Raw genomic sequence first — 22,861 nt, forward strand, 5'->3', positions numbered from 1 at the left:
TCTCACAGCGCATTGAAGAGGAACCATCCGACATTTGCTCGACTCCTCGCGCTTCTCCTTTATTCAGTCTTTCTGTATTTTCTTTCGCCGAGCCGTATCGCGTAGCTGCAGCTCCTCAGTGCTCGCGACTTCGGGCCCAGTACAGCGGTCTAGCTTTGAAAGCCGCGCCTCAGTTGCTTCGCTGATTGAATCAGACGCGTCGCTCGACCTCGAAACGAACCAAACCCCGCCGATTCGAGCTCTAGAATTAGTCGCATTTAATACAGTTAGTTTGCTGTTGCGCGCCAACAAGCCGCAGCAGTTGGATACGGGCAGCTGCGTTCACGACGATCCGCCTCCTTCCTTCGGACACGCTGCGCTACCGCAACCCGTCAACATGTTTTTCCTCTACAACATGGAACGCAGGGTTACCCTGCACCCCTCCTATTTTGGACGGAACATGCACGAGTTGGTGACAAGCAAACTGCTCAAAGACGTGGAGGGCACCTGCGCTGGCAGTTATTACATCATTTCCATCATGGATACCTTCGACATCTCTGAGGGTCGTATTCTTCCTGGCAGCGGTCTGGCCGAGTTCACGGTAGGCTATCGAGCTGTGGTGTGGCGACCCTTCAAGGGCGAGACGGTAAATGCTACAAATCTGCCTGGCTTTGTCGGGGAGGCGGCTTCTGACATGAACCCAGGTTGATGCCGTGGTATACTCCGTAAACCACCAGGGCTTCTTCGCCCAGGCGGGACCTTTGAGGTTATTCGTGTCGGCCCATGTAGGTTCTCGCTTCCGCGCTGGCCAGGCAGTAGATTGCATCGATGACTAACCGCCGCCCGTATCAGCTGATCCCGTCCGAGATCAAGTGGGATCCGAATGCTACGCCTCCGCAGTTCACCAACAACGAAGACACAATCATCGAGCCAGGAACGCATGTGCGTGTCAAGGTGATTGGTACGCGTACGGAGGTTGGCGAGATGTGGGCTATTGGGAGCATCAAAGAAGACTATCTCGGGTATGTCATTGTCTGGAAAGCCATAGGCTGGTATCACTTACAAATGTTCCTTGCAAAGCTGTCTCCAGGATTAAGCGCCATTCGAGTCCGAGAAAGGAGAGAAACGGGGGTCAGAGGGACCACGCCCAGTGTGGCTCGCGGAGACCCAGATACGACGCAAAAGGGGCTATTCGTCCCCCCTACAAGAGTTCAACCTTGGCCTCCCAAGGGATCACCGACTTCGAGGTTAGCCGTCGTACACATTCGCAACAAGTGTTGCTCCAGCGCATAAGTAGCCTTTGGACCGGGGCCAGACGAGGTTACGAGAGGATCATCCTTAGGCCTCAAAACAAAATTCCGCACCGCTGACTGTCTGCATTTGAGAAGCAGAACATAGAGAAAAGTTTGGAGAAAAGAAGGCATACACGTGCCTAACCACCGGCGCGTTTTGATGATCGCAGCATCGCATCTGGTTTGCGGCTTAAAAGTTGTACAATAGGCCATCGCTTTCTCATATTCAAGGAAATAAAAGAGCAAAGTCAAGAGCACGCACCTCGTCCAGGGCAACATTTGAGATCAGCTATTATCAACGGACCTGGGTATTACACGTCATATCGGTTGGTAAGAAAGCCACCTCAGCTCAACAATGAGCTTGTCGCAGACTACTTGTACATGCCTCCGCCCCGTGACCGGGACCGCCCATGGTGCTTCGGTGGCCCCGCCCTAGCATATCTTCCCCACGTTTTCAGTACCCAACTCCAATCACAATTGATCTTACCCCGCTGGCTGGACGTCTCGTGGGTTGCAGATGGACCGAAGCTCCTGACATTTTGCACTGATGCATGCCCAGGAACCCGCCTGGCCACCTCCCGGCCCGGTGTGGTTAGGCCACTGCTATCCGGACGCAGGCGGCCTACTTTATAATCTGTATATATGCAAGGGGGTGTATGGATGTCCATCGGCCTTCCTCCCGAGCTCCATGGACCCGCACAGTGAATCTGACATAAGGCGCGGGCGACAGTTGGTTTCTCGTTCTGACAACAGTATTGTGACGCACCATACATATAAGAGCATCACGTCGCACAAAGCCGCGACCTCAGTTCGCAATCGAAAAAAAAAATATCACTGTAAATTCTCATTCGCCAAAAATATGTCAGCAATGCAGGCGGCCAACAAGCTCCGGACCGCCTTTACCAAAGGTGCCGGCCCTAGCTTGGGACTGTGGCAGATGATCCCCGGTGCCAACGTTTCGCGGGTCCTCGCCCGGAGCCCCGGAGTGGACTGGGTACTGGTCGATTGCGAGCATGGAAACATTGACGGTAATGAGGCCTCGGCCTATTTGACTATTGAATCTAACTGAGGTTCCAGACGGCGCTATGCACGATGCCGTCCCCGCTATCGCCGCCGCCGGCGTGTCGCCGATTGTGAGGATACCAGACATGCAGGGGTGGATGGTCAAGCGTAGGCATCTTCCTCAGTTGTGGACACTCGAAGATGGTCTGCTAACGGTGTGGTACTGTAGGCGCGTTGGACTGCGGTGCTCACGGGGTAGGAACAACATGCTGCGCGAGACGGCCCAATGATTTTACTGACGGATGAAAGGTTCTTGTGCCGTTGCTTCGCACCGCCCAGGAGGCGAAGGACCTAGTCCAGTCAGCCAAGTTCCCGCCATGGGGAAGACGAGGTTTCGGGTCGCCGCTCGCCATGGAGCGATTCAACCCGGCGCCGAGCATGACCGAGTATCTGCAACAGGCCAACGACAGCCTGCTGACCCTGGTTCAGATCGAGACCAAGGAGGCATTGGAGTCTGTCGAGGATATCGCGGCAGTTGAAGGAATCGACGTCCTCTTCATTGGGCCATTTGACCTTGGTCGGTAACCCAAGCCCCCCTCGGCATTCAACCCTCTGACCGCATAACAGGAAACAATATTGGTCATCCCGTGATCAACGGCGTCATCAAGCAGGAGCTGAGCGCTGCCATTGACCGCATTCTTAAGGCAACACACAAGGCAGGTAAGAAGGCAGGCATCTTTTGCACAAGCGGCGAACAGTCCAAGTTCTTCGCAGACAAGGGTTTCGACATGATTAGCGTAGCCACGGACTACACGGCATTACAGTATACATTGTCGGAGTCACTGAGCATAGCCAGAGGGGAGGCGAAGCCGGCCAAGGGTGGGTCATACTAATGACGGCCGCGAGAAAGATGACGGGCAGGGAGGGGGTAGGCTATGCTACTGCTTGGCTCTCCGGCCAGTCTTTTGGGCTGCGGCCGCTTTCGAAGAAGTGTATCTAGCTTTCACTTCCCTCCAACCTGGTCCATCTTGGCCTCAACCTGATCTGGATCGAACCGATGCATGAGCTTGACAGCTTTGCCCACAAGTTTGGGGTCCTCCTCAGGGGCCTCGGCTTTGCTGATGTGGATCTGGGGTAATATGAATTAGATGTGAGCTCTGCGCGTCAAACTTTGCGTCGAAATATCGGACGGCCGTGTCGTCAACGCGGGGGAGGGGACTCACCACGGGGACATCAAAATCGTACAAGTCTCTCCAGCACTTGGCGTCCGGTGCCATGATGTTAACTTCAGTAAATGCAAACGGCCTCCGATCCCAGACGTTGGAGAGGGCAGATTTGGCTCGCACACACAAGCCGCAGCCATCGCGAGTAAATAGCGTGATCCGACATGTTTGGGCCTTTTGGAACAGCCGACGTGTTGGTGCAAACATGGTTGATGATGGCTGGATATCAGATAGCCTAGCCCAGAGAGATTCGCGAATAGCTCGATCGGATGTATGACGTCTGGCCCATCCACACGCGGAGTGCCACACCTCTGGTTTACCGAAGTATGCACCACACACTGAGATAGGAAAGAAGTTCGAAGGCTGTGAGACAGCCTCGTTCTCGCTCAGCTGGTTACCTTTGGGAAAGGTTGAAAAATGTCAAATCATATGTTGGGTCAGGGACGGGAGTAGGTTCGGCCCACAATGTCCGTGGACTGTGAAGAATGTAAGATGACGGGCTGCCAGACTGAGGGTGTGAAAGGAACGCCCGTCTGTGCCGTTTCAAAAGTCCGGTTGATTAAGCAGTTGCGATTGTCCCAGTGTCTGCGATGAAATGAGCAAAAGGCAAAAGTGTGGGCTCCAAATGTATTTTTGTCGTATGTTTCCGACTCAACCTCCCACCCCGGCCGAGTGCAAGGTGCAGGGCCCAGAGGGCCACTTTCTTCGGTCAATCTTCCTCCATCAGGTCAAGACAGGGGCTTCTCTCCGGGAAGGCGGTGAACACACCGAAGCAGCCGCATCCCACCTCTCGTTGGCTCTCCCTGTCGAATCAGAAGGGTCGTTTCCTGGAGCTTGTACCCATCATGCATATTTTTGAGCCGCTAAATCGCAGTGAGGACCCCTGGGAACTTCTGGAATCCTGGAGAACATAGTAACCCCTCCATCGACGTCGACCACCCCTCACTCTCACTTCCACTTACGGGGTGACCTTCGACAATTCACAAACTTGCAGACCCTCGTCGTTTCCCCCGCCATTTCTCAAACGTCATCCACCGGCGACCTAGAACTTTGCACTTTCTTTATAGAAAAAATTGTGGTGATCTCTTGAGGAACAACAGCGTCGAACAAAACAAGCAATCGCAAGTTTTGTACGCGAAAACGACTGCGAAGCGGCAGACACGCATCCCGCCAGCCCACCATGGCAGAAAAGTGCGTCCACCAGAGCTGCGGCAAGCTCTACACCGACGCGGAGGAGCCATGCGTCTACCACCCTGGCCCTCCCATCTTTCATGAAGGCCAGAAAGGTACTCACTCACTTGCAACCGCACTACAAACTCTACCTTGCTATTTCAATGGAGAACGCGGCCTTCCCGTTCTTGTCCCGTGCGGTCGGCAGAGGGACTGCCCGCTCATCCAATTGAAGCTCCCCCATCATTTGCCTAGCCCCCTCTTCATCCACAACCCAATCGCATTGGTAACAATTCACACGAGACACCGCGGCTAACCTCTTCGATTGCTATCAAACAGGCTGGAAATGCTGCAAGCCCCGTGTTCTCACCTTTGAGGAGTTCATGACCATCCCCCCCTGCACAACCGGCAAGCACTCCACAACCGACTTGCCCCCCAAGATCGAACAGAAGCCCCAAGCAGACCCTGCGGACGCGCCTTCTGTCCTCGACAAGCTCGCATCGGCATCGGCACCGGCACGCAAGCCCCTCTCTCAAGCTGCTCAGGCTGCTCCCTCACCTCCGCCGCCACCCCCGGAATCCGAGTCTGATGATGCTTCCCTCGAGATTCCCGATGGCATCACCTGCCGTCGCAAAGCCTGTTCGGCCAGTTACCGCAAGGGCTCCTCCCGTGACGACGAGTCCTGCGTCCACCACCCAGGCATTCCCATCTTTCACGAGGGCTCCAAAGGGTACAGCTGCTGCAAGCGTCGTGTCCTTGAGTTCGACCAGTTCATGAAGATTGAGGGCTGCAAGACTAAGAGCCGTCACCTCTTTATCGGCAACGGCAAGAAGAAGAACGCCTCGGCCGGTGGCGAGGAGAAGCTCGACACTGTTCGCACCGACTTCTATCAGACACCGTCCACCGTCATCGCCTCCTTCTTCCTCAAGAAGATTGTCAAGGACTCGGCCAAGATCGAATTCAAGGCGCAATCCATCGCACTCGACCTGCCCACCTCGGACTCCCCGCCCAAGCGCTACGCCGCCGAGGTGCCTCTGTTCGCGCCAATCGACACGGAAAAGTCTACTTTCAAGGTTCTCGGTACTAAACTTGAGGTGAACCTCGCCAAGGCCGGCGGTGAGTCGTGGCCGGTCCTGCGCAGTGACGACCGTCTCACCGGTGAAATATTACAAATCGGCAAGGCTGGGCGCCTGCAATAGTGATTTATCCTTTCGCTCTTCGCTTTAATCGTTTTGCCGGATGATCAGTCACGCGGCTTTCGGATTTAGGAAAAAAGCAGAAACGTCAGCGAGAAGAGACGAGAGAGCGTGGGTGAGACACGAGAAACCTCGGGCGGAAAGACAAAAAGAAGAACGCAGGATACCTCTAGACAGGCATGTGGGACAACCATGTCCCTCCCGAGGATGCAGTGCTGCTGTAATCCAAGAAGACGTAAAACAAGACAAAAATTCAACTAAAACATGAACCAGACCCCCACCAGCGCCTCTTTTCTTGGAAGCCGGGCTGTGCAATGTTTCTGAGTAAATGGATGTGTTTCTCTGAGTGAAAGAATGCGTTTGCCATGGCATGTGACGAGGGTCCTGGCGGGCACGTTGCGCGGCCTCGCTCATTGACTCGACGAGACTTGACTGTGAGAGACAACCAAGCCGACTTGAAGCAGTAAAGATGTACGCAGCCCGGGCCCCTCAGCGCCTCGTCACCTCGCGGCTCCCAAACAAACCCTAATCTTCTTTCAGCCCTTTTATTTTCATTTTTCTGGTTGCTTTCCCGTTCTCTCCCACGCCAACCCATTCCCGTGCGTTGCGTGATTGCTGAGATGATGATTTTCATGTACCGAAACCCTTGGCATTCGAACCATTGGCTCCGGCGTGTCTGATGGCTGTTGCTGTTGGCGAAGAGGTGGCAACGATGCTCTTCTTTTCCCTTTCACTTATCTGAGATCGATGACGGACGGCCATTGTACGTTCCGAAATTGATAGTATGCACTAATGTCTTATCTGATTCAATCTACGTAAGCCTAGTTTCCCTCTTTTCTCAACACCTTGAGCCCGCCCGCCGCGCCAACCAAAGAAAGGGGACGTGAGCCCCCCCCCCTCCAGGAATGCATGTGAGAACAGAGGCATCCGGAGTCCAAATAGCTCTATCTCAGACTAACACCGGCGCTAGTGATAACAGCCCTGAACTGACAATGTGTGAAAATACATCAAAAACTCAAGGATGAACAATTCGATAACAGCAAAAAAGTTGGCTCCTGTTACGGCCTAATGCATTTTGAAAGGCATTAAAAAGGGACCAGAGAAAAAGAACCAAAAAAACCACTTTTGTAGCCAAACTCAGTACGGCCTTGCCAGGGATTGACGACCAAAGTGGATACGGATGATGGATGGTGCACCTAGAAGAAACCCATACGTGCACTCCTATGTCCGCCCAGTGTCGAGTCAATCACCCCCTCACCGTACTACCCAAAACGCCAAGCCTGCAATGTGGACACAGGAGCATAATAAAACAGACACAAGAATTTGAGAAGAAAGCAAGTAAAGAAAGGGAGCCACAGATGGCAGAAAAAAGCAGACATCGCCATTGGAAACTCAAAATATGACGTGGAAGAAAAACTGGATCGTCCAAGAAACGGATATCGTCATTCCGCTCGGTCGGCGTCCGTTGCACGCCTTCGTTGCCGTGTCAGAATCGGCTTTTCGCTCCGCTTGCTGTCGCCACCAAATGTCCGTCTTCGTGAGACGGACAAGTCGGCGCCCGCCCGGTGGTCAGGTGACAGTGGCTTTGCTCTCTAGTACGGAGGACTTGGCCCGCCGGGAGGCCGCTCCAACATTGCAGGGATCCCATCGATAAGGCGCCAAAAAGGGAGAAACCCAAATGGACAGGAGGTGGACCGGTGGGGGATGAGGGCTATGCCGTTCTGGGCGGAAATAGGCAGCTTGTGGTCATGATTCTCCAGATATGCGTAGCCGGAGGTGCACTGTAGAGTGGCATGGCGTCCCGACTGCAGGGACACTGCTCGTTTGTGCCTGGGTGCGATGACGTGGGGGTAGTGGTAGGTGTCGATCTGGCGGGATCTAGACTTTGGCCTTTGACTTCGCCGCACCAATGCAAGGGTGGGGCCTGCCCGCTGCGGGATACAACGGAACCGCCGCCCCTCACCCTCAACCGGTGCTTTTAGTCGCCGGCTTAGGAGACGGCGTTCGCTCGTCCGTGCCATTGTAGATCAACTGGAAGCCATCGCGGCGGCAGATAACAATGGGCTTGTCGTTTTCGCAGCGCCCGATGATTTCGCTCGAGTCTGGCAGATTGTAGGGCACCGCCTGTTTGAAGTGGATAATTGGGCCGCCGTCCATTGTAAGCCCGATAATTTCGGCTCCCTGAACGCCATCGTCTTCATCAGACGACTCAACTTGAATAGTGTTTCTGGATGCCATGTTAGCGAGGATAGTTCATCTTGGCGGAAGTCATCGGGCAGCAATCAATTTCCAGAGGCGGCAGGTGCACGTACACTTGACTCATTGGCAGCGTTCCAGCGTCGCTGTCCTTCCTCTTCCTCACGGCCTTCTTTACTCGTCGTGTCACACACATGTGTAAGTAGTGTAGCAACCCTGCGATTACCAGAACGGGCGTGCCTAGAGCGAGGGCCCAGGGGCTGTTGCAAAGGTTAGTAAAATGATGAGGTTGTCAGTTATGACAGGGAGATTACTTACGGGTTCTTTCGTTGTCTCAGTTGGTGCACGAGAGCCAGGATGACTCCGCATACGGCAATTAAAGATCCAACCTGAATCATGGTGAATGTCGACCAGTACAGCGACATGAGGTCCTCGCCATCACAGAACTGCAGGGCCATCAAAGTGAAGACTTCCATGATAACTGCCACCAGCGACACGCAGACACAGCCCAGGCTGAACCAGATGCAGCGCCGAATTGCCGATTTTCGTTTGGCGTCGGTCTCGGGGAGCTCGCTCACAGCGTCCAATGTCCTAAACAGTTGGTCAGTGAGACTGTCGAAAAAGGAAAGTTGTGACACGCAACGGTTTTGCGGGGCGGCATACCGAGTGTAGTTCCAAGCTGCCAGAAATAGGATGAATAGATTGAAGATGAACAGAAGCCAGTACAACAAGTCGAACTGCCATCTGTCGAGGTGAGAGGCAAATCGGGCGTAGTGTTCACATCGCACAGGATCGTACGGCGTGAAGTCCTCATCATTGGCGGCCATCGTGAGAGTTGGCTGATATTGTGGAATAGGTTCGCGTCTTCTTTGATGTCGTCTGTTTGCTCCGGATGACAGAACGCTGATGATACTGACACTTTGACAGACGGTGATGCAAGAGGCTCTGCTTCTTTATAGGAAAGACTCGTTTTGTAAAGTCCCCGATCTGCAGGGTTGTGTAGAGCCGGTGCGGACTTGCCCAGACTTGCGTATGCGGCAGGGAGGTGCTTTCAGACAGGTTCCGATGGCTGGCAGGGGTCTTCGTGGTCATTCAACTCCCAAGGGGCACCCCGGTGTGTTCCCGTAGAGGGGTTGGGGGGTAAGGTGGAGATATAGATCAAGCTCCAAGGCTTGTCAGGTAGATTGCGAGATTGGCTTCCAGTTGTGATAACAGAATCGCCCATAGCCTACAGACACTACTGCAACTGTGCAGTCATCTTGGGCGGTTCACTCCACTCGGCCTTGCGCCAGGTGGACCCAATGGTCAAACTCATCTTGCCACCAATGATGCACTGGTACTGAGTCGAGAACGGATGTAGGCCAGGAATAGCGCTTGAAACAGGGTGACAGTGACAGCGTTGTCGACTTGGTTAGCGGTGGTCCGCATGTGGATGGCGATGCTGTCTGGGCGATGTCTGGGCGGTCTCTTGGCAAGATGCGTGGGATAAGACGAAGATTGCCGATCTGTAGGCGCGCCCTGGTGACGGCCAATGTGGATTTGGATTGGCCAGATGTCGCATTATTCTCCGGACTAGGGGGGCTTAGCAACGACGTTCAGATTCGCAACCCAGATGGCCTACGGTTCCCTGAGCTCGACAACGAGCTCCCCTGGTCCTTCCCCGTCCAATGGCGCCCCGAGGCCGCCAGTGCGAAGCCACCCCGCACGTCTCATGAACGAACCCTCAACACATGTTCCTCAACTCATTCCCTCCATCAGCTCAACTCTGTCGAGCATCATTCCCTTCAGACCAAGGTACTCTCTAAGGGATTCCCACTCGATGCCGCCTTCCTCCCCGTGTCGCCATTTCTCTCTGTAACCCCAGGCGCAAGCAATGTCGTCCATACCTGCGCGCTCTTCCTCGCGGAGCCAACGTTGATGCAGCGGTATACCGGGTGCCCAAGTGACTCGTCGCATGTGATCATTGACAGTGGTTTTGGCAACCATCCCAATCGTTGCAGTGAACCCCAAGTAAGCCAGGATGGCCGCAAAGGCAAACTTGGTGGCAGTCACGGGCTCCATTGTGTTCTGGAATGCCGAGAGATTGGAGGCGAGAGCGTAGACCCCAAAGGGGGCCGCGCCCACGGCCGAGACGGGCAGAAGCGCCTTCCGCAGAAGTTTCTGACGATAGAATGATTGTGTTGCGTAGCAGGCCTCAACGATGCCAATTGCAGCATCCAAATTCTTGGCATCGATAGCGGCCCCCAGAGCTGTTTCGGCCACACCTGCCTCGATTGCCTTGTCTGCTCGGTTTGGATTCTGCGGAGTGTAGGTGATCGAACCCTCAACTGCCTTTGGTTTGGGCTTTGACGCATACAATTCGAAAACATGGGGAAGTGTCTCGGGCCTGCCAAGCCTAGCTTGGATGTTTACGTATAAGTCCAATGCCTGGGGACCAATGGATACGGTGGGGTGGGCAATGATTTCGTATGCTGACTCGGAGATTGTGTCGACTGTATCCTTGACAGAGCCCGACGGGATCGACGTGCTACCAGATTTAGCTACAGCCGAGTTCGAGTCCAAGGATAGAAGGTTCGAGGCAGTCGACGCTGTAAGCGTTGTGACCGGGCGAGTCTCCGAATTGGATAGATAGGGTTGAATGGCATTCGCGGCGCCTTGGCATGTTTTCAAGGCCGCGATGACGAGCTGCGGAGTCGGGATCCCGTCTGTAAATAGGAACCGCTGTTTGCTCTGCTGCACCACAGCGGCCAGTCTGCCTAGGTCAGGGAGTTCCTTGGGCGACGAGCTAGTCGCTACGGGCCTCTTGTGGCTATTATTTTGCAAAGCCGCCGGAGCTACCGTACTCGCAAGGCGGCTTCCCTCAGGAGCCCGTCTCAACGTTGTGTTCTCGTAAGGCTTGGCAGATCGAAGAGAGACGATCGACGATATGTTTGTCTTGGCAGTGTGTTGAAGTCGAGTTTGTTGCCCAGCGCGTGATAGGGTCACGCATAATTGACAAACGGATCGAGGCTGGCGAACCGCCGGCCGGATAAGGGCGGTCCGCATCATGTTCGCAACGCAGAGGGCTTGGAGCCAAGTATTCGAATAGAAGGGGACGCGTCTTCGGCGAGTAGGAATCGGATGATATGAGGCAGGTAATGAGCGAGTGGCTGGGTTGGATACGTCGTCGGCCGGTCTTTCTGGGCTGCAGTAGGGCGAACAGCACAGCAGTCGGGGTGTGTCGTTGGAACGAAGCCAAGAGAATCAAGCAAGGGGGACCGTCGGGCAGGTGATGCAGAAGCCGTATTGAACAAGCAACCGGGAGAGTCCGTCTTGGGACTTGGTAAGAGGTGGGTAAGGAGCGAAGGCCGACAAAGAACCCTGGAGATGCGAGGCACCAGTATGAAGCAGAAGGAGGATTGAAGCTGTTGACGAGACGGACTCTCCGGGGAAAGCTGGGAGCTCCTGCAAAATTTCCACCGGAAGCCCCATATCTCCCAATAGCAGGACGTCTAATTACCCGCACCTCCCCCTGGCCCTACAGGCGATCATTCGCGCCCAGGGAGGCTCTTCAAGTTCGGGAGACCGCGCCGCACCAATGAGGCTAGCAGCTTCCCCTCTCAGCGGGGTTCGACGACATCAAGTACAGTTGGGTACAGCACCTAGCCAATACTTTAAGGCCACTGAGAGAGTGTGACTGGCAACAGCCACAACCACACGCACGGGGCTCTGCAAGTCAGTTTAACACGCAGCACGCTTGCACCACAAGCGCACATCACACTGCCTGCATGTTTCTCAATAGCATCTCTCAAGACTTTAGAGCTGTAGATCTTTGTTGCAGCGCTGCATTGTATGGAACTAGTCACAGTTGGCATGTTTTTGGCTCTTGGTTTCATCCCGGATTATTTTCTTCGCTGCAGTGTTGTTTTTTCCCGAGGCGCTTTCTGGAGATCATGACTTGAGCTTACGTATTTCCCAGCCACAGGTACAGGAAAACACTTTTGAGGCTAGTGGATCACAAAGTACTTCTCTCTCAGGTGCGGCTACCCGCCAGATGGAAGTACCTCGAACCAGGCAGACGTCTCGACCCACTCCCAATGCAACGGTTGCACCGCCAGTGCCTAACAGCGCCGCTTCTCCGAATGGACGACCAAGATACTGCCTGAAGATGACGAAACACCACGCGGCTGAGAAGCTACCCCAGAGTGCCATCATCTCATCACCTCTAGGAATGCACTGATCGACCCTCAAGGGCCTCATCCTCGTCCAGCGAAACATCACTCTATCGTCTGACGGTACTGAATCTGAACGACATCCCCTACCCGCCCCGACAGCCGTTCATCTCGACCTGTCAAGCCCGGCTTGCATTAGATCCCGTACAACCCCGGCCAACGACGTATCGATCATCGACCGCCTCTGCCTTGCGAGCAGTAGAGATCATCATCATTTCCTCGAAATCGATAGCGATATAGTCCTTGAGAGTCACGAATATTTTCATTATGCCTCCTCCACCTCCTCCACCACCCCCAATGCCCGGAATGGGCGGTCCCCCACCGCCGCCACCACCACCGGGAGGTCCTCCAGGAGCCGGCGCATTGCCAGCAAGGCCCCCTGGAGGAGGAGCAAATAGAGTACGAATCGGACTTGCAGAGATACATGCCCCTTAACCTGCTCTAAGTCTGGACTGACGTGATCTGCAGGGTGCTCTCCTCACCGATATCACCAAAGGCAAAGCCCTCAAAAAAGCCGTCACGAACGACAGATCCGCTCCCATAGTTGGAAACACATCCAATAGTTCGGGAGGGCCACCTGTTGGGGGTGCACCACCAGTTCCTGGATTGGGCGGTTTGCCCAAACCTCCCGGTGGACTTGCTCCCCCAGTACCAGGAAACAGAGCTAGAAGCAACAGTGACCAGAGCGGGCGGGATAGTACACCAGCGTCGGGTGCAACGGAATCGGCACCACAACTAGCTGGGCTATTCGCCGGAGGCATGCCGAAGCTACGCAAGACTCGTGGCGCTGTCGAAACAGGCGCGGCTGCAGACTCGTCGTACCTGTCGGATCCGGAGAACAACATGCGATCATCCTCCGCACCGAAACCACCTACTTTCTCAGCACCAAAACCTCCTGCCGGTGCTGCACCGGCCATACCGGGCAGGCCGCCTCTTCCCCCTACTGGCGGTGCCCCGGCATTGCCGCCTTCTATCGCCAATCTACGCAAGACAACGAGCGATGTACCGAGACCAAGCTCTTCGGCATCGATGAAGGGGCCTCCGCCTCCGATCGGCAAAAAGCCGCCACCGCTACCTGCATCCCGGAAGCCCTCCACAACGCCATCCAGCAATCCTCCTCCGGTACCCGGCGCGCCGGCTCCAGGAGCTCCTCCTCCACCGCCTCCGTCGTCGGCTCCAGCACTTCCTCCATCAGCGCCCCCGTCAGCGCCCCCGTCAGCGCCGCCACCTCCCCCTGCCGCTGCTGCTCCTAGAGCTCCCGCTCCGTCACCCCCTTCTCGTTCCCCAGCGCCTCCACCACCTCCACCCGCATCAAACGGACCTTCGCCGCTGGCAATGCAAGCTGCCTTACGTGCAGCTGGGCAAGCATCCCCCAGTGCCGCTCCCCCACCTCCCCCTTCATTCGCACCCTCGCCCCCCGCGTCCGCACCCCCCCCGCCAGCTGCACCTCCCTCGCGGGCCCGTGCCGGTTCTGGTCTCCGCTCGTCTATGCTCGATCCAAGCGCCTTCACACTCTCCCCTAATGGCGCAAAGAGCCCTAGCCCTACACGAACAAATACAACAGCCAGTCTACACTCTAGCGGCGGCGGCGGCGGCGGCGGCGGAGGACATTACATTGTCCAGGATTCACGGTGGAAGTTCCAGGACGAAAACATGCTTCCAAAGCCAAGGGATTTCGTTGGCGGTCCTAGACGATACCGGGCTGGCAGAGGCAGCAGTGTTCCACTCGATTTAAGCGCCCTGTGAGGGACTGGATGAAGACAAGGGATGCCCCTTGCCCCCGGCGTTGTCAGCAGCTCTGCGAGAGTTTGGCTGCTGATGACGGACTGTTCCCAAAATCTACATGAATCTAACGATCAACTCATGGGGGTGGGTTCTAGTAAAAACGCGTTCCCTGTGCTGCTTCATACCTAGGCCACCAAATCGAGACTAAAGAAACCCCCCGCCACCTCGATGTTCTTCGGCACGCTATTGATAGCTATCAGGTATCATGGTGGTAACAGAATGGACAGCCGGATCCCGACTCACGATGAACAAGGAATTGTATCGTCTGATGGCGTCGTCGTAACATTCATTTGGCGGCGTTGGCTTGGCGAAACGATCGGTTGAGACAAATCTAGATCTCTTCAAATACGGAAGCGGAGAACACTGTGACAAGACTGTAGTTCTAAGCGCATCTGCTGGGAAGTTTCATGACGGGGGCTAGGGACGACGAAATGGTGGAAATAGCTTGGCATGCATAGGAATTAGATCGTTGGTAGGCGTTGTCCCAGCGATCTATCCTTTCAATCGGCGTGGGTCCAGATAGAAATTCATTAAGGCCCAACAGTATCTAAATTTCAACAAGAGAGAAAGGCAATCGTGCGGCCTCGAAATGTGTCGTGCACATACAACTAGCGTGGCACGTTCAAGCCTGGCGTGCTTCACTCCTGGAACGAAAGTTGAGCAACCCAACATGATGAGTCTTTTCCGACCAGCCTTGCCATTGGGCCTCACAATTGTAGCAAGTGGGAGTAGACCATGTGAAGTCGGCTAGTGGGGCATGAATCCTGCTTCTGTAACAAAAGTCACCTACTACTTGGCTCTTAAGTTTGCTATTGAAGCAGCGTATTCGAGTCTGAACTAGCCTCACATGTGCGTTAAACCGGAGTTGCCGTAAACTATGCCCTCGCATATTAAACTACCGTAGGAGCTATCCGCATATGAAGTTTCACATATGCCGCCGCCGGTACCACAGCAGAGACGGGTAAAAAAGAACCCCCCAAAATAAAAGACAAGGCCAAAAAGGCATACCAAGGCAGATGAGGCACGATAGCCTCACACCTTTGTCAACTCCCCAAATGCTGAAGCAACAAATTCGAAACCCTCAAGAGGAAGAAAAAAAAAGACATGAAAAGAAAGCTTTCACGCCATGCCGGCCCAAGCCCTTGGCTATCCCACTTCTACGCCCAGATCGTTGATCATTCGGATGGGGGGAAAACATCTGCCCACATCACGCAAGCCCCCCTGTTTTTCGTTTGCCAGGCATGTTCTGCGTCGCCTCCCAACAACGAAGAGGTATCCATGGAAAAGAGTCATCTATATTCGTCGTAACCCGCGTTAAACCCGTTCGTGACGAAAAGAAGACCCCAGGGGGAGAAAAATAAGAAGAAGAAAAAAAGTCCCGGGGAACTGCAAGCATCTTGAATCCGACCGTACGCAAATAGCATCCGACGCCTCATGATTCAGATGACATGGCATGTTCGGGGATCGAAACTGATTCAAGCAACGACGCTTCGACCAACCCCTGCACCCCACCTGAGGCGGCGAAGACCACCGCCGGAGGAACGAATAACCTCTCTACCGCACGACGAAGAGTCTGCCACGGTGGAGGCATTGACGCCCACTCCTGCTGAGATGACCTCCTGCCGTCCGACTTCGCGGCCGATCACGTAGCCTGCACCGAACCCAACCACAGACACAAGTACTACGACACCAGCGCTCACAACCCAAGTTAGCAATGTTGGGCTGATAAGAGTGTCCTCGTTTGCCGCCACCTTCTTCTTTTTAGTTGCTCTAGATGAGCGCGTTTGTGAGGAAGAAGTACGCTTGTGCTTGTCGGCACCGTCGCTCTTGGGTGACGAAGGGGCAGAAGATGCCACTGTCCGCGAACAAGCAGTCGTCTTGGCGGGTGTAACGGGCTGAGGTTGTGTAGGTCTTTCGACCATGAGCTCAGATTCGGGCATCAGCCTCAACTCAACCGGCTGAGAGCTAGGTCCGACTCCGGCGTGGGCCGGTGGAGCACCTTGTCGCTCAGCATCTTTATACTTGGGTAGACCACGGGCGGCAGCGGCGCAGGATAGAAGGGTTGTCAGCGAAGCACGGAGAGCCGCATCATTATCGGCTTGATATGCGCGGGACATGAAGTTCGGCGGGCTTCTATGGATTCTGGTCTGAGACCGCTGGGAGAGTGCGGGCCGCACACCGCTGTGCGGGTGTTGGTGGATTGCTGAGTTAGCCGAGTGGCTCCTGTTCAAACCAGTCGGTGGGTGAGAAAATGCGTTTGGCTGCGGCCGGAAAACAGGATCGTCGGGAATACGCCCCAAAGCCGTAGCGATTTCATCGCTATCATCAGAGTCCTCCGATTCCTCCTGCGCCGGTTGCGGGAACGGGGGACGCACGGAAGATTGTGCATTTTCGGTTGAGCTCGTCAGGCATCGGTCCTCCTCGCTCTCGCTCTCTTCGTACTCCTCTTGGCTGCTTGTGCCAGCGTGAATGGCAGTTTGGTCAACATGAAAGGATCGCGGCACGGGTTGGTGATGTAAGCGACGTCGGCGAGCGGCCATGGACCCGCCAACACGGAGCCCCGTCGTGACGATTTCGTCGCCGATGGAGGAGAGGGATGATGAGGATGGCTGTGACGCAATCTCGACCCAAGACTCTGAAAAGTGTCGTGTCAGCATTCCGTCAGCCTCACCGGCTTGTGGACTTTCTGGTAACTGACCGTCATTCCGTCTGTATGGCCCTGCGGCGGACCGCGCTCCGTTCACCGGCATGCTGCTGTTCTGCCAGTTTGGCCCTGGGTGTTCATCACGCTGCTGTCCTTCCATCTTGATATGCTTATTTTTAACGCCGTGGGAGAATATGGAAACGAAAAACCAGGAAATCAAGAGTCGTAATCGTAAGATGTCGTCGCCGAGGGAGGTGGTTGGATGTATGTGGGGAAACGTCCTCCGTCCGAAACCCCGCGTTTTGGAGATAAGATACGCTCGTGGGATCTATCTAGTACGGGGTCCGAGGTATCTGTTCGCGCGACGCTGACGATAGTTCGAAAACGTTGGTATATGATGCTGCGAGAAAAGAGAATGAAAAAAGTTGTTGTAGGAAAAAGGGATGTAGCAGATCGCTTCGACTATGGCTGGCTCACCAGGCACGCAAGGTCGGTGAGATGGTGTTGAGGCCCGGCTGCTGGCTGGCTGGCTGGGCCTTGGATGCAGCATGGAAGTAAAGGTAGGGGGGGCTCCCAGGCTTGTGATACGGTAGAGGGCATAACGGACGCGGGTGATGTACACTTACAGCAGATGTTCGCTGCAGTGATACCTGCTGCTCTTGGTCGGCGCTTGTGAATTCCGGTACACCGTGTCAGGTGCTGAGGCCATCACTATCAGACGGGGCGTTGTTGCCGCAAACAGCGCGATAAGCACAGTGACGGATGACGCTATCGTTACGGCCAGGGGAGCTGCCCTCCACGTCCACGTCCCACCCTGAACAGCGGGGTCAGGTGCTGCTGAGTGGGGAAGCCACACAGTGGGCGCAGCTAAACACCGACACCGGCTATTTACCACACAGTCTACACAATATTGGGACTCTGCACTACAAATGGTCTGCGACGTGCATCCCGCGACAGGGACGATCCCAAGACACGCTGTGATTGTCGTCTTATAATCGTCCCCTAAGTCATGCCAGATCCCACCGGCGTACCTTTCTCCCCACCGCTCCCCAACAGACTCGTCCATTTGGCGCCTCGGACGCTTGGGTCGAACAGCCGGGCAGTTTTACCAGCCATCTACTGGCGGCCAGATATTCACCCGTGACGTTGTTCGCTGAGGGCTGAGTGGCTTAAAAAGACGGGCGTTCTGGTGGGATGGAGCGTTCAAGTACAGTTTACCCGTCATCACGGGGCTGAGTACGGACCTCGTGCCGGCCAATGACGTACCGCCAGCCCTGGAGCTGGGCACGAGGCCGCCGTCGAAGGGAAGCGACGGTTGGCAGGTCCCTTGCTTTAAGACAAGTTCAACGCTTGAAACTAGCATGCCTTCACATCACCATTCCAGCGCCACAAAACACATGGCATCTAGTCACACATCGAGAGTCACACATCGAGAGGCAAACGTGTTAACGGGAAAAACATCAAAACTTTTGTATTACAATGGTAGCCGACCCTAAAACGCCGAATCCTCCTGGCAGAATGTGCCTTTTGAAATGACTTTCACGGGTAGAAGTATACTTACTCCGATCTGCGTCGCATTGCATGGTATCGTTCCTAGTTCAAGAGTAACCGAAGGGAAGAAAAACGCCTGACCAGCCACAACAACGGCCAAAGCCGATGAAAGCAACCCCCAGAGCCCACAGAAGCCGTCGTCATCTAGAAGGTCGAGTCCCCTCCCATGTGCCTGCGAAGTGCAGACATTAGGAGATTCTTCCCCAACTTCATGATAATAAGCCGTCTGCCCACTATGAAGATGTTGCTGTGCAACATATGCCCTCTTGGTCAACCCACAATAGCGTACAGTTCTCGCATTGTCTCTCAGTTGAAGAAACAGCCAGCCAGCCACAAGCCCACGGTCAAGGTGAAAAGCCCTCAGGTCCATCTTGTCTCCGAAGAGACTGCTCTCAAAGCCCACAATCCCCAGAGGGAAGAAACTTGTCTCGAACCGACAGCCCACAAAGCCCACAGAAATGCCCGCGTAGTGCCCTCTGAAGTACCATCATGATTGTACAGCTTGCGTCACCACTTAGAAAGTGACCTTGGAGCCCTTGAAGTCGCCGAAGCCACCCCGGTTGGTAGAGGAGAAGCCGCCGCGACCACCGCCACGGCCACCACCGCGACCGCCGCCGAAGCCACCACCGCCGCCGCGTCCACCGAAGCCGCCACGGCCACCGCCACGGCCACCACCACGGCCGCCGAAGCCACCGCCACCACGGCCACCACCCTCACGCTGGGGCTTCTGGCCGGCATAGTCCAGGCGGACAGCACGACCGCTGCGGCCCTCACCAACATATTGACCGTTCAGTTGCGCGAACGCAGTCTTAGCATCCTCAATGGATCCGAAAGAAACGTAGCCGAAGCCCTTGAGGTTACCGCTCTCACTATGAGATGTTAGGCACGTGTCTACTAAAGATATCCAGGTAGGAAAGGTACTCACGGGTCAGTGGGCAGGCGAACGCTGGTGACCTCAGCGGCGTCGCTGAAGAAGGCACGGACAGTGTCCTGGTCAACGTCGAAGGGAAGGTTACCGACGAACAGAGTGTCGCTCTCGGGGCTGACAGTGTCGCCGTGCTTCTGGGCGCGGTCGAAAGCACGAGCCTGGGGGTTGCCGTCTCCGGCGGGCTTCTGGCCAGAGAAGTCGATGTTCATAGCACGGCCAGCAAGCTCTCTTCCCTGGGAGCCCTCGAGGGCAGCGGCAGCAGCCTCGGGGGTGGAGAAGTCGACGTAGCCAAAGCCACGGCTGCGGCCAGTGGCCTTGTCGGTAACAACACGGGCACCAGTGAGGTCAGCGAACTCCTGGAAAGCCTCGTAGAGGCTGTTGTCATCAACAGCCCAGGCAAGGGAGCCGACGAAGAGGGTAGAGCTCTTGTCAGAGACATCAGTGCGGGCCTTCTTGCCGGGGATGACGGGGTCATCAAGGGCCTTGCGCTTCTTGGAAGGCTCCTCAACCTTCTCAGTCTCGGAGGCCTCCTTAGAGTCGGAAGAGTCCTCCTCCTCGTCAGAGTCGGAAGAGTCAGAGTCGGAATCGGAAGTCTGTAGTGAATCTGTTAGCAAGTAGTCTGGTAGGTAACGGGGGGTTGTGCAACTCACGGCCTCAGCCTTCTTCTCGGTCTTCTCTTCCTCGGAAGAATCAGAGTCCTCAGACTCGCTGTCAGAGGAATCCTTCTTGGCGGCACCGTTGGTCTTGGCCTTGGGGGCCTCCTCCTCAGAGTCGGAAGAGTCGGAGTCGCTGTCAGAGGACTCAGCAGCCTTCTTCTTGGCGTCCTTGGGGGCGGCCTTCTTAGCGGGCTTCTCCTCCTCGGAGTCGGAAGAGTCGCTGGAAGCCTCGGCCTCAGACTCGGAAGAGTCAGAGTCCTCCTCCTCCTCACTGCTGTCAGAAGAGTCGGACTCGGGCTCGACAACCTTCTTGGACTTCTTGTCCTTCTTCTCCTTGGAGGCGACCTCCTTGGCGGCGACCTTGGACTTGGCCTTGGGGCTCTCGGAAGCCTTAGCAACGCTGGCGCTCTTGACCTTGGTGACAGGGTCAGCGGCCTTGGTGGCCTTGGTGGAAGACTTGGTCTTGCCCATTGTGATGGTTTTGGGGAGGTAAATGAAGGGTATAAAGGAGAAGGGGAGGAGATTGAGGGATGGAAAAGAGCGAAGAGAAGGCTTTTTTCCAGAGAGAGGTTGCGCGAAGGAAAACTTTTGGTCTGTATCGAGGTGGGAGCTTGACTTATAAGGCAAGGGTCCGGTGGTTGGGGCGAAGGGTCCTGCGACAGAGATTTTTTTTGCGATTTGCCAACTTTTCAGCGGGGCGCTCCCTCGACCGGTGCGGGCGGTGAGCGAAAGGCTGCACGTTTGCGGGTCCAAGAGGTACGTACCGAAAGCCTCAGCCAAGTCGCTCTGGGGGAAGGCGGCCGTGGGCCTTCAGCCTGCGAATTAAGGCTGCTGGATTTTGGCTGACCTTTGGCTGCCAGGTTCCTCCAATCCCGACAGCCATCCAAACCCGGCCCCGAAATCGATCACCACGACCAAGCTTGACCACCTCGCCGCGACCTCCGACTCCGGTAGCCCCGTTCGTCCAATTCGATCCCTTTCCTCGAGAAGAAGAATCCTTCCCTTTCGATAAAGTCAAGATGCCGACCCCCGAGTCCGAGATGTTCCTGGCACAAAAGCCAAAGGTGCCCCCAACCTTCGATGGCGTCGACTACGACGACACCAAGGCGTTCAAGCAAGCTCAGGATGCCATCATCCGCGAGCAATGGGTTGGTGCCATGATGCTGCGTCTTGTTGGCGAGGAATTGGGCAAGTGCTACAAGAAGGAGGGCGTGAACCACCTGGAGAAGTGCGGTCACCTGAGAGGTTAGTAGGCCTTTGCGACGCTTAGGGGGGGCCATTGCAGCCAGTCGGCCCATATGGACTTCTTCGAAGATTGAACAGCGACTGACGAGAGATACAGAAAAGTACCTGGAGCTGTTGAAGGAGAAGAAGGTCAAGGGCACGTTGTTCCAGCAGCAGAACTACATCAGCAAGCAGGCATAGACGGGCCGTGTCTGTATTGAATGGATAAGGAGAGTCTGATGCGGATCAGGATAAAGCGCTCTGGTTGGAATTCTCTTCCAAAAAACAGGAAGGGGAATGCAGGGACAAGGCCATGACACAATAACGTCAATTGGTCGGCGCGTGGTGGACGATATCCCTCACGATATGTACAATGAATCAAACAAAGACTTTCGAGGTTATGCATTTACCCGATGTATATGGTGATATGTCGTCCATTTGCTCATGAATTCATAACCCTCGATGAAAAAGGTCTAGAATTCCCTATTATCCAATCAATTGACAAATCTTGTAGCACTTCTTGCTTAGACCCAAATATACCGTAATGTGAGGTCGAAGCTCCATGCAGGTCCAGTACCTGGACAGTGTTCCATGCCAAGTGCGCAACAGGCACGTCCCGCCCGCCCCAGAATTTTTCCTCCGCACCGCAAGCTCAAGCTCACGCATCCTGCAACACCACATTCGAGGCGACTCCCGACGACGACCAAGAAACCACAACAGCCGCAACATCTTGTCGCGTCCGTCCCAACCGACAATGATTTGCAGAACATGTTTGCGGCGAGCCCCGGCTCTTGCCCGTATTCAAACCCCTCGCGCCGCCCTCCTCATCAGACCCTTCTCCCTCTCCGTGCCGACAAGAAACGCAACAACCACCGCCTCGACCGCCGATGCACCAGCAACCACAACTGATGCGACGACCGTTCCCCCGAATCTCACCTCTCTGAAGGTCGACGCCTCCCCTGCGACGCCCATCTCGTCTTGCCCGGCCGGTACCGTCCTCAATGGGCTGAACTACTTCAAGGGCCGGACGGATCCCGTGGCCCTCCCCGACGAGGAGTACCCCGAGTGGTTGTGGACGTGCCTCGAGTCCAAGAAGGAGGCCGTCGAGTCTGCGGACGATCTTGCTGCCGAGATGTTCTGTATGTGGCATTGCTGGACTACTCGTCTCCATGCTCCCATTTAAGTTGGGGAAAAGAAATCGAATGATCAAGCCATGCTAACCGTCACGCGCGTCTGTAGCCAAGTCCAAGAAGCAGCGCAAGGCCGCCGCTAAGCGTCAAAAGGTCCTCGAGGCCAAGCTCCTCGCCTCTGGCGACGTTGAGGCCCTCGCGCCCAAGGTTCCGCTGCCGCAGCAATCTATCAACCTACCCGGTGAGAAGGGCGGGGACGTCGAGCACAACCTGCACGCGGCGACCAAGAGAGACGAGCTGCGCAAGGCTATGCGCAAGGAGCGTAAGGCTAAGATCAAGGAGACCAACTACCTCAAGTCTATGTAAAGTAGGCGAGGCACCGTTATTACTATTGGGGTTGTTTATACTGCCGCTACAGGCACGGCAGGGTACTTGGGCTGGGGTTGTGTATCATAGAGAGCCAGGGAAAGGGGAGAGGGCTCTTGTACAATATCTACTGTCGGCATGACCGGCTTGTTATATCATCGCTGAAATGTTGCAGGTTGTAGAACAGACACTGTTGTTCAAGGGCCTTGGTCTCTAGTATTAGAGCTTTTAGGCATAGTGTTGACCTTCTAACTGTACATGGCCGTTGAAAATGCTCATGATGTAGCCTTTTGTGGGCGCTCAAGCTG

General features: G+C 55.3%; 11 protein-coding genes across 11 annotated transcripts; 6 read left to right on the forward strand and 5 right to left on the reverse strand.

The window, feature by feature from the left end:
* Positions 1 to 376: 376 nt before the first annotated feature.
* Positions 377 to 1,075, forward strand: EsH8_I_001155 (DNA-directed RNA polymerase II subunit RPB7; the record flags this gene model as incomplete). The annotated part of the gene is made up of 4 exons (XM_083268568.1): positions 377 to 625; positions 684 to 764; positions 832 to 1,001; positions 1,060 to 1,075. The coding sequence occupies 4 exons, from the start codon at positions 377 to 379 to the stop codon at positions 1,073 to 1,075; spliced, it is 516 nt and encodes a 171-aa protein (XP_083119006.1).
* Positions 1,076 to 2,130: 1,055 nt separating this feature from the next.
* Positions 2,131 to 3,166, forward strand: EsH8_I_001156 (HpcH/HpaI aldolase family protein; the record flags this gene model as incomplete). Its single annotated transcript, XM_083268569.1, has 5 exons — positions 2,131 to 2,299; positions 2,349 to 2,441; positions 2,503 to 2,528; positions 2,583 to 2,850; positions 2,901 to 3,166. The coding sequence occupies 5 exons, from the start codon at positions 2,131 to 2,133 to the stop codon at positions 3,164 to 3,166; spliced, it is 822 nt and encodes a 273-aa protein (XP_083119007.1).
* A 110-nt stretch (positions 3,167 to 3,276) lies between these two features.
* On the reverse strand, positions 3,277 to 3,550 carry EsH8_I_001157 (uncharacterized protein; the record flags this gene model as incomplete). The annotated part of the gene is made up of 2 exons (XM_083268570.1): positions 3,277 to 3,402; positions 3,497 to 3,550. 2 exons carry the CDS (start codon positions 3,548 to 3,550, stop codon positions 3,277 to 3,279), a joined length of 180 nt encoding a protein of 59 aa, XP_083119008.1.
* A 1,126-nt stretch (positions 3,551 to 4,676) lies between these two features.
* On the forward strand, positions 4,677 to 5,865 carry EsH8_I_001158 (Pyruvate/Phosphoenolpyruvate kinase-like domain-containing protein; the record flags this gene model as incomplete). The annotated part of the gene is made up of 2 exons (XM_083268571.1): positions 4,677 to 4,782; positions 5,006 to 5,865. 2 exons carry the CDS (start codon positions 4,677 to 4,679, stop codon positions 5,863 to 5,865), a joined length of 966 nt encoding a protein of 321 aa, XP_083119009.1.
* A 1,962-nt stretch (positions 5,866 to 7,827) lies between these two features.
* EsH8_I_001159 (uncharacterized protein) lies at positions 7,828 to 8,885 on the reverse strand (the record flags this gene model as incomplete). Its single annotated transcript, XM_083268572.1, has 4 exons — positions 7,828 to 8,089; positions 8,175 to 8,318; positions 8,377 to 8,649; positions 8,722 to 8,885. The coding sequence occupies 4 exons, from the start codon at positions 8,883 to 8,885 to the stop codon at positions 7,828 to 7,830; spliced, it is 843 nt and encodes a 280-aa protein (XP_083119010.1).
* A 910-nt stretch (positions 8,886 to 9,795) lies between these two features.
* On the reverse strand, positions 9,796 to 11,106 carry EsH8_I_001160 (uncharacterized protein; the record flags this gene model as incomplete). The annotated part of the gene is made up of 1 exon (XM_083268573.1): positions 9,796 to 11,106. The coding sequence occupies one exon, from the start codon at positions 11,104 to 11,106 to the stop codon at positions 9,796 to 9,798; it is 1,311 nt and encodes a 436-aa protein (XP_083119011.1).
* Positions 11,107 to 12,536: 1,430 nt separating this feature from the next.
* EsH8_I_001161 (uncharacterized protein) lies at positions 12,537 to 14,015 on the forward strand (the record flags this gene model as incomplete). Its single annotated transcript, XM_083268574.1, has 2 exons — positions 12,537 to 12,668; positions 12,738 to 14,015. The coding sequence occupies 2 exons, from the start codon at positions 12,537 to 12,539 to the stop codon at positions 14,013 to 14,015; spliced, it is 1,410 nt and encodes a 469-aa protein (XP_083119012.1).
* A 1,514-nt stretch (positions 14,016 to 15,529) lies between these two features.
* Positions 15,530 to 16,858, reverse strand: EsH8_I_001162 (uncharacterized protein; the record flags this gene model as incomplete). Its single annotated transcript, XM_083268575.1, has 2 exons — positions 15,530 to 16,689; positions 16,753 to 16,858. The coding sequence occupies 2 exons, from the start codon at positions 16,856 to 16,858 to the stop codon at positions 15,530 to 15,532; spliced, it is 1,266 nt and encodes a 421-aa protein (XP_083119013.1).
* Positions 16,859 to 18,763: 1,905 nt separating this feature from the next.
* On the reverse strand, positions 18,764 to 20,304 carry EsH8_I_001163 (uncharacterized protein; the record flags this gene model as incomplete). The annotated part of the gene is made up of 3 exons (XM_083268576.1): positions 18,764 to 19,118; positions 19,175 to 19,770; positions 19,828 to 20,304. The coding sequence occupies 3 exons, from the start codon at positions 20,302 to 20,304 to the stop codon at positions 18,764 to 18,766; spliced, it is 1,428 nt and encodes a 475-aa protein (XP_083119014.1).
* Positions 20,305 to 20,852: 548 nt separating this feature from the next.
* Positions 20,853 to 21,258, forward strand: EsH8_I_001164 (uncharacterized protein; the record flags this gene model as incomplete). Its single annotated transcript, XM_083268577.1, has 2 exons — positions 20,853 to 21,078; positions 21,176 to 21,258. The coding sequence occupies 2 exons, from the start codon at positions 20,853 to 20,855 to the stop codon at positions 21,256 to 21,258; spliced, it is 309 nt and encodes a 102-aa protein (XP_083119015.1).
* A 553-nt stretch (positions 21,259 to 21,811) lies between these two features.
* Positions 21,812 to 22,553, forward strand: EsH8_I_001165 (mitochondrial 54S ribosomal protein mL54; the record flags this gene model as incomplete). Its single annotated transcript, XM_083268578.1, has 2 exons — positions 21,812 to 22,196; positions 22,297 to 22,553. The coding sequence occupies 2 exons, from the start codon at positions 21,812 to 21,814 to the stop codon at positions 22,551 to 22,553; spliced, it is 642 nt and encodes a 213-aa protein (XP_083119016.1).
* Between the last annotated feature and the right edge of the window lie 308 nt (positions 22,554 to 22,861).

The sequence above is a fragment of the Colletotrichum jinshuiense genome, chromosome 1, assembly GCF_051148585.1.
Source record: "Colletotrichum jinshuiense chromosome 1, complete sequence".
Lineage (NCBI taxonomy): Eukaryota > Fungi > Ascomycota > Sordariomycetes > Glomerellales > Glomerellaceae > Colletotrichum > Colletotrichum jinshuiense.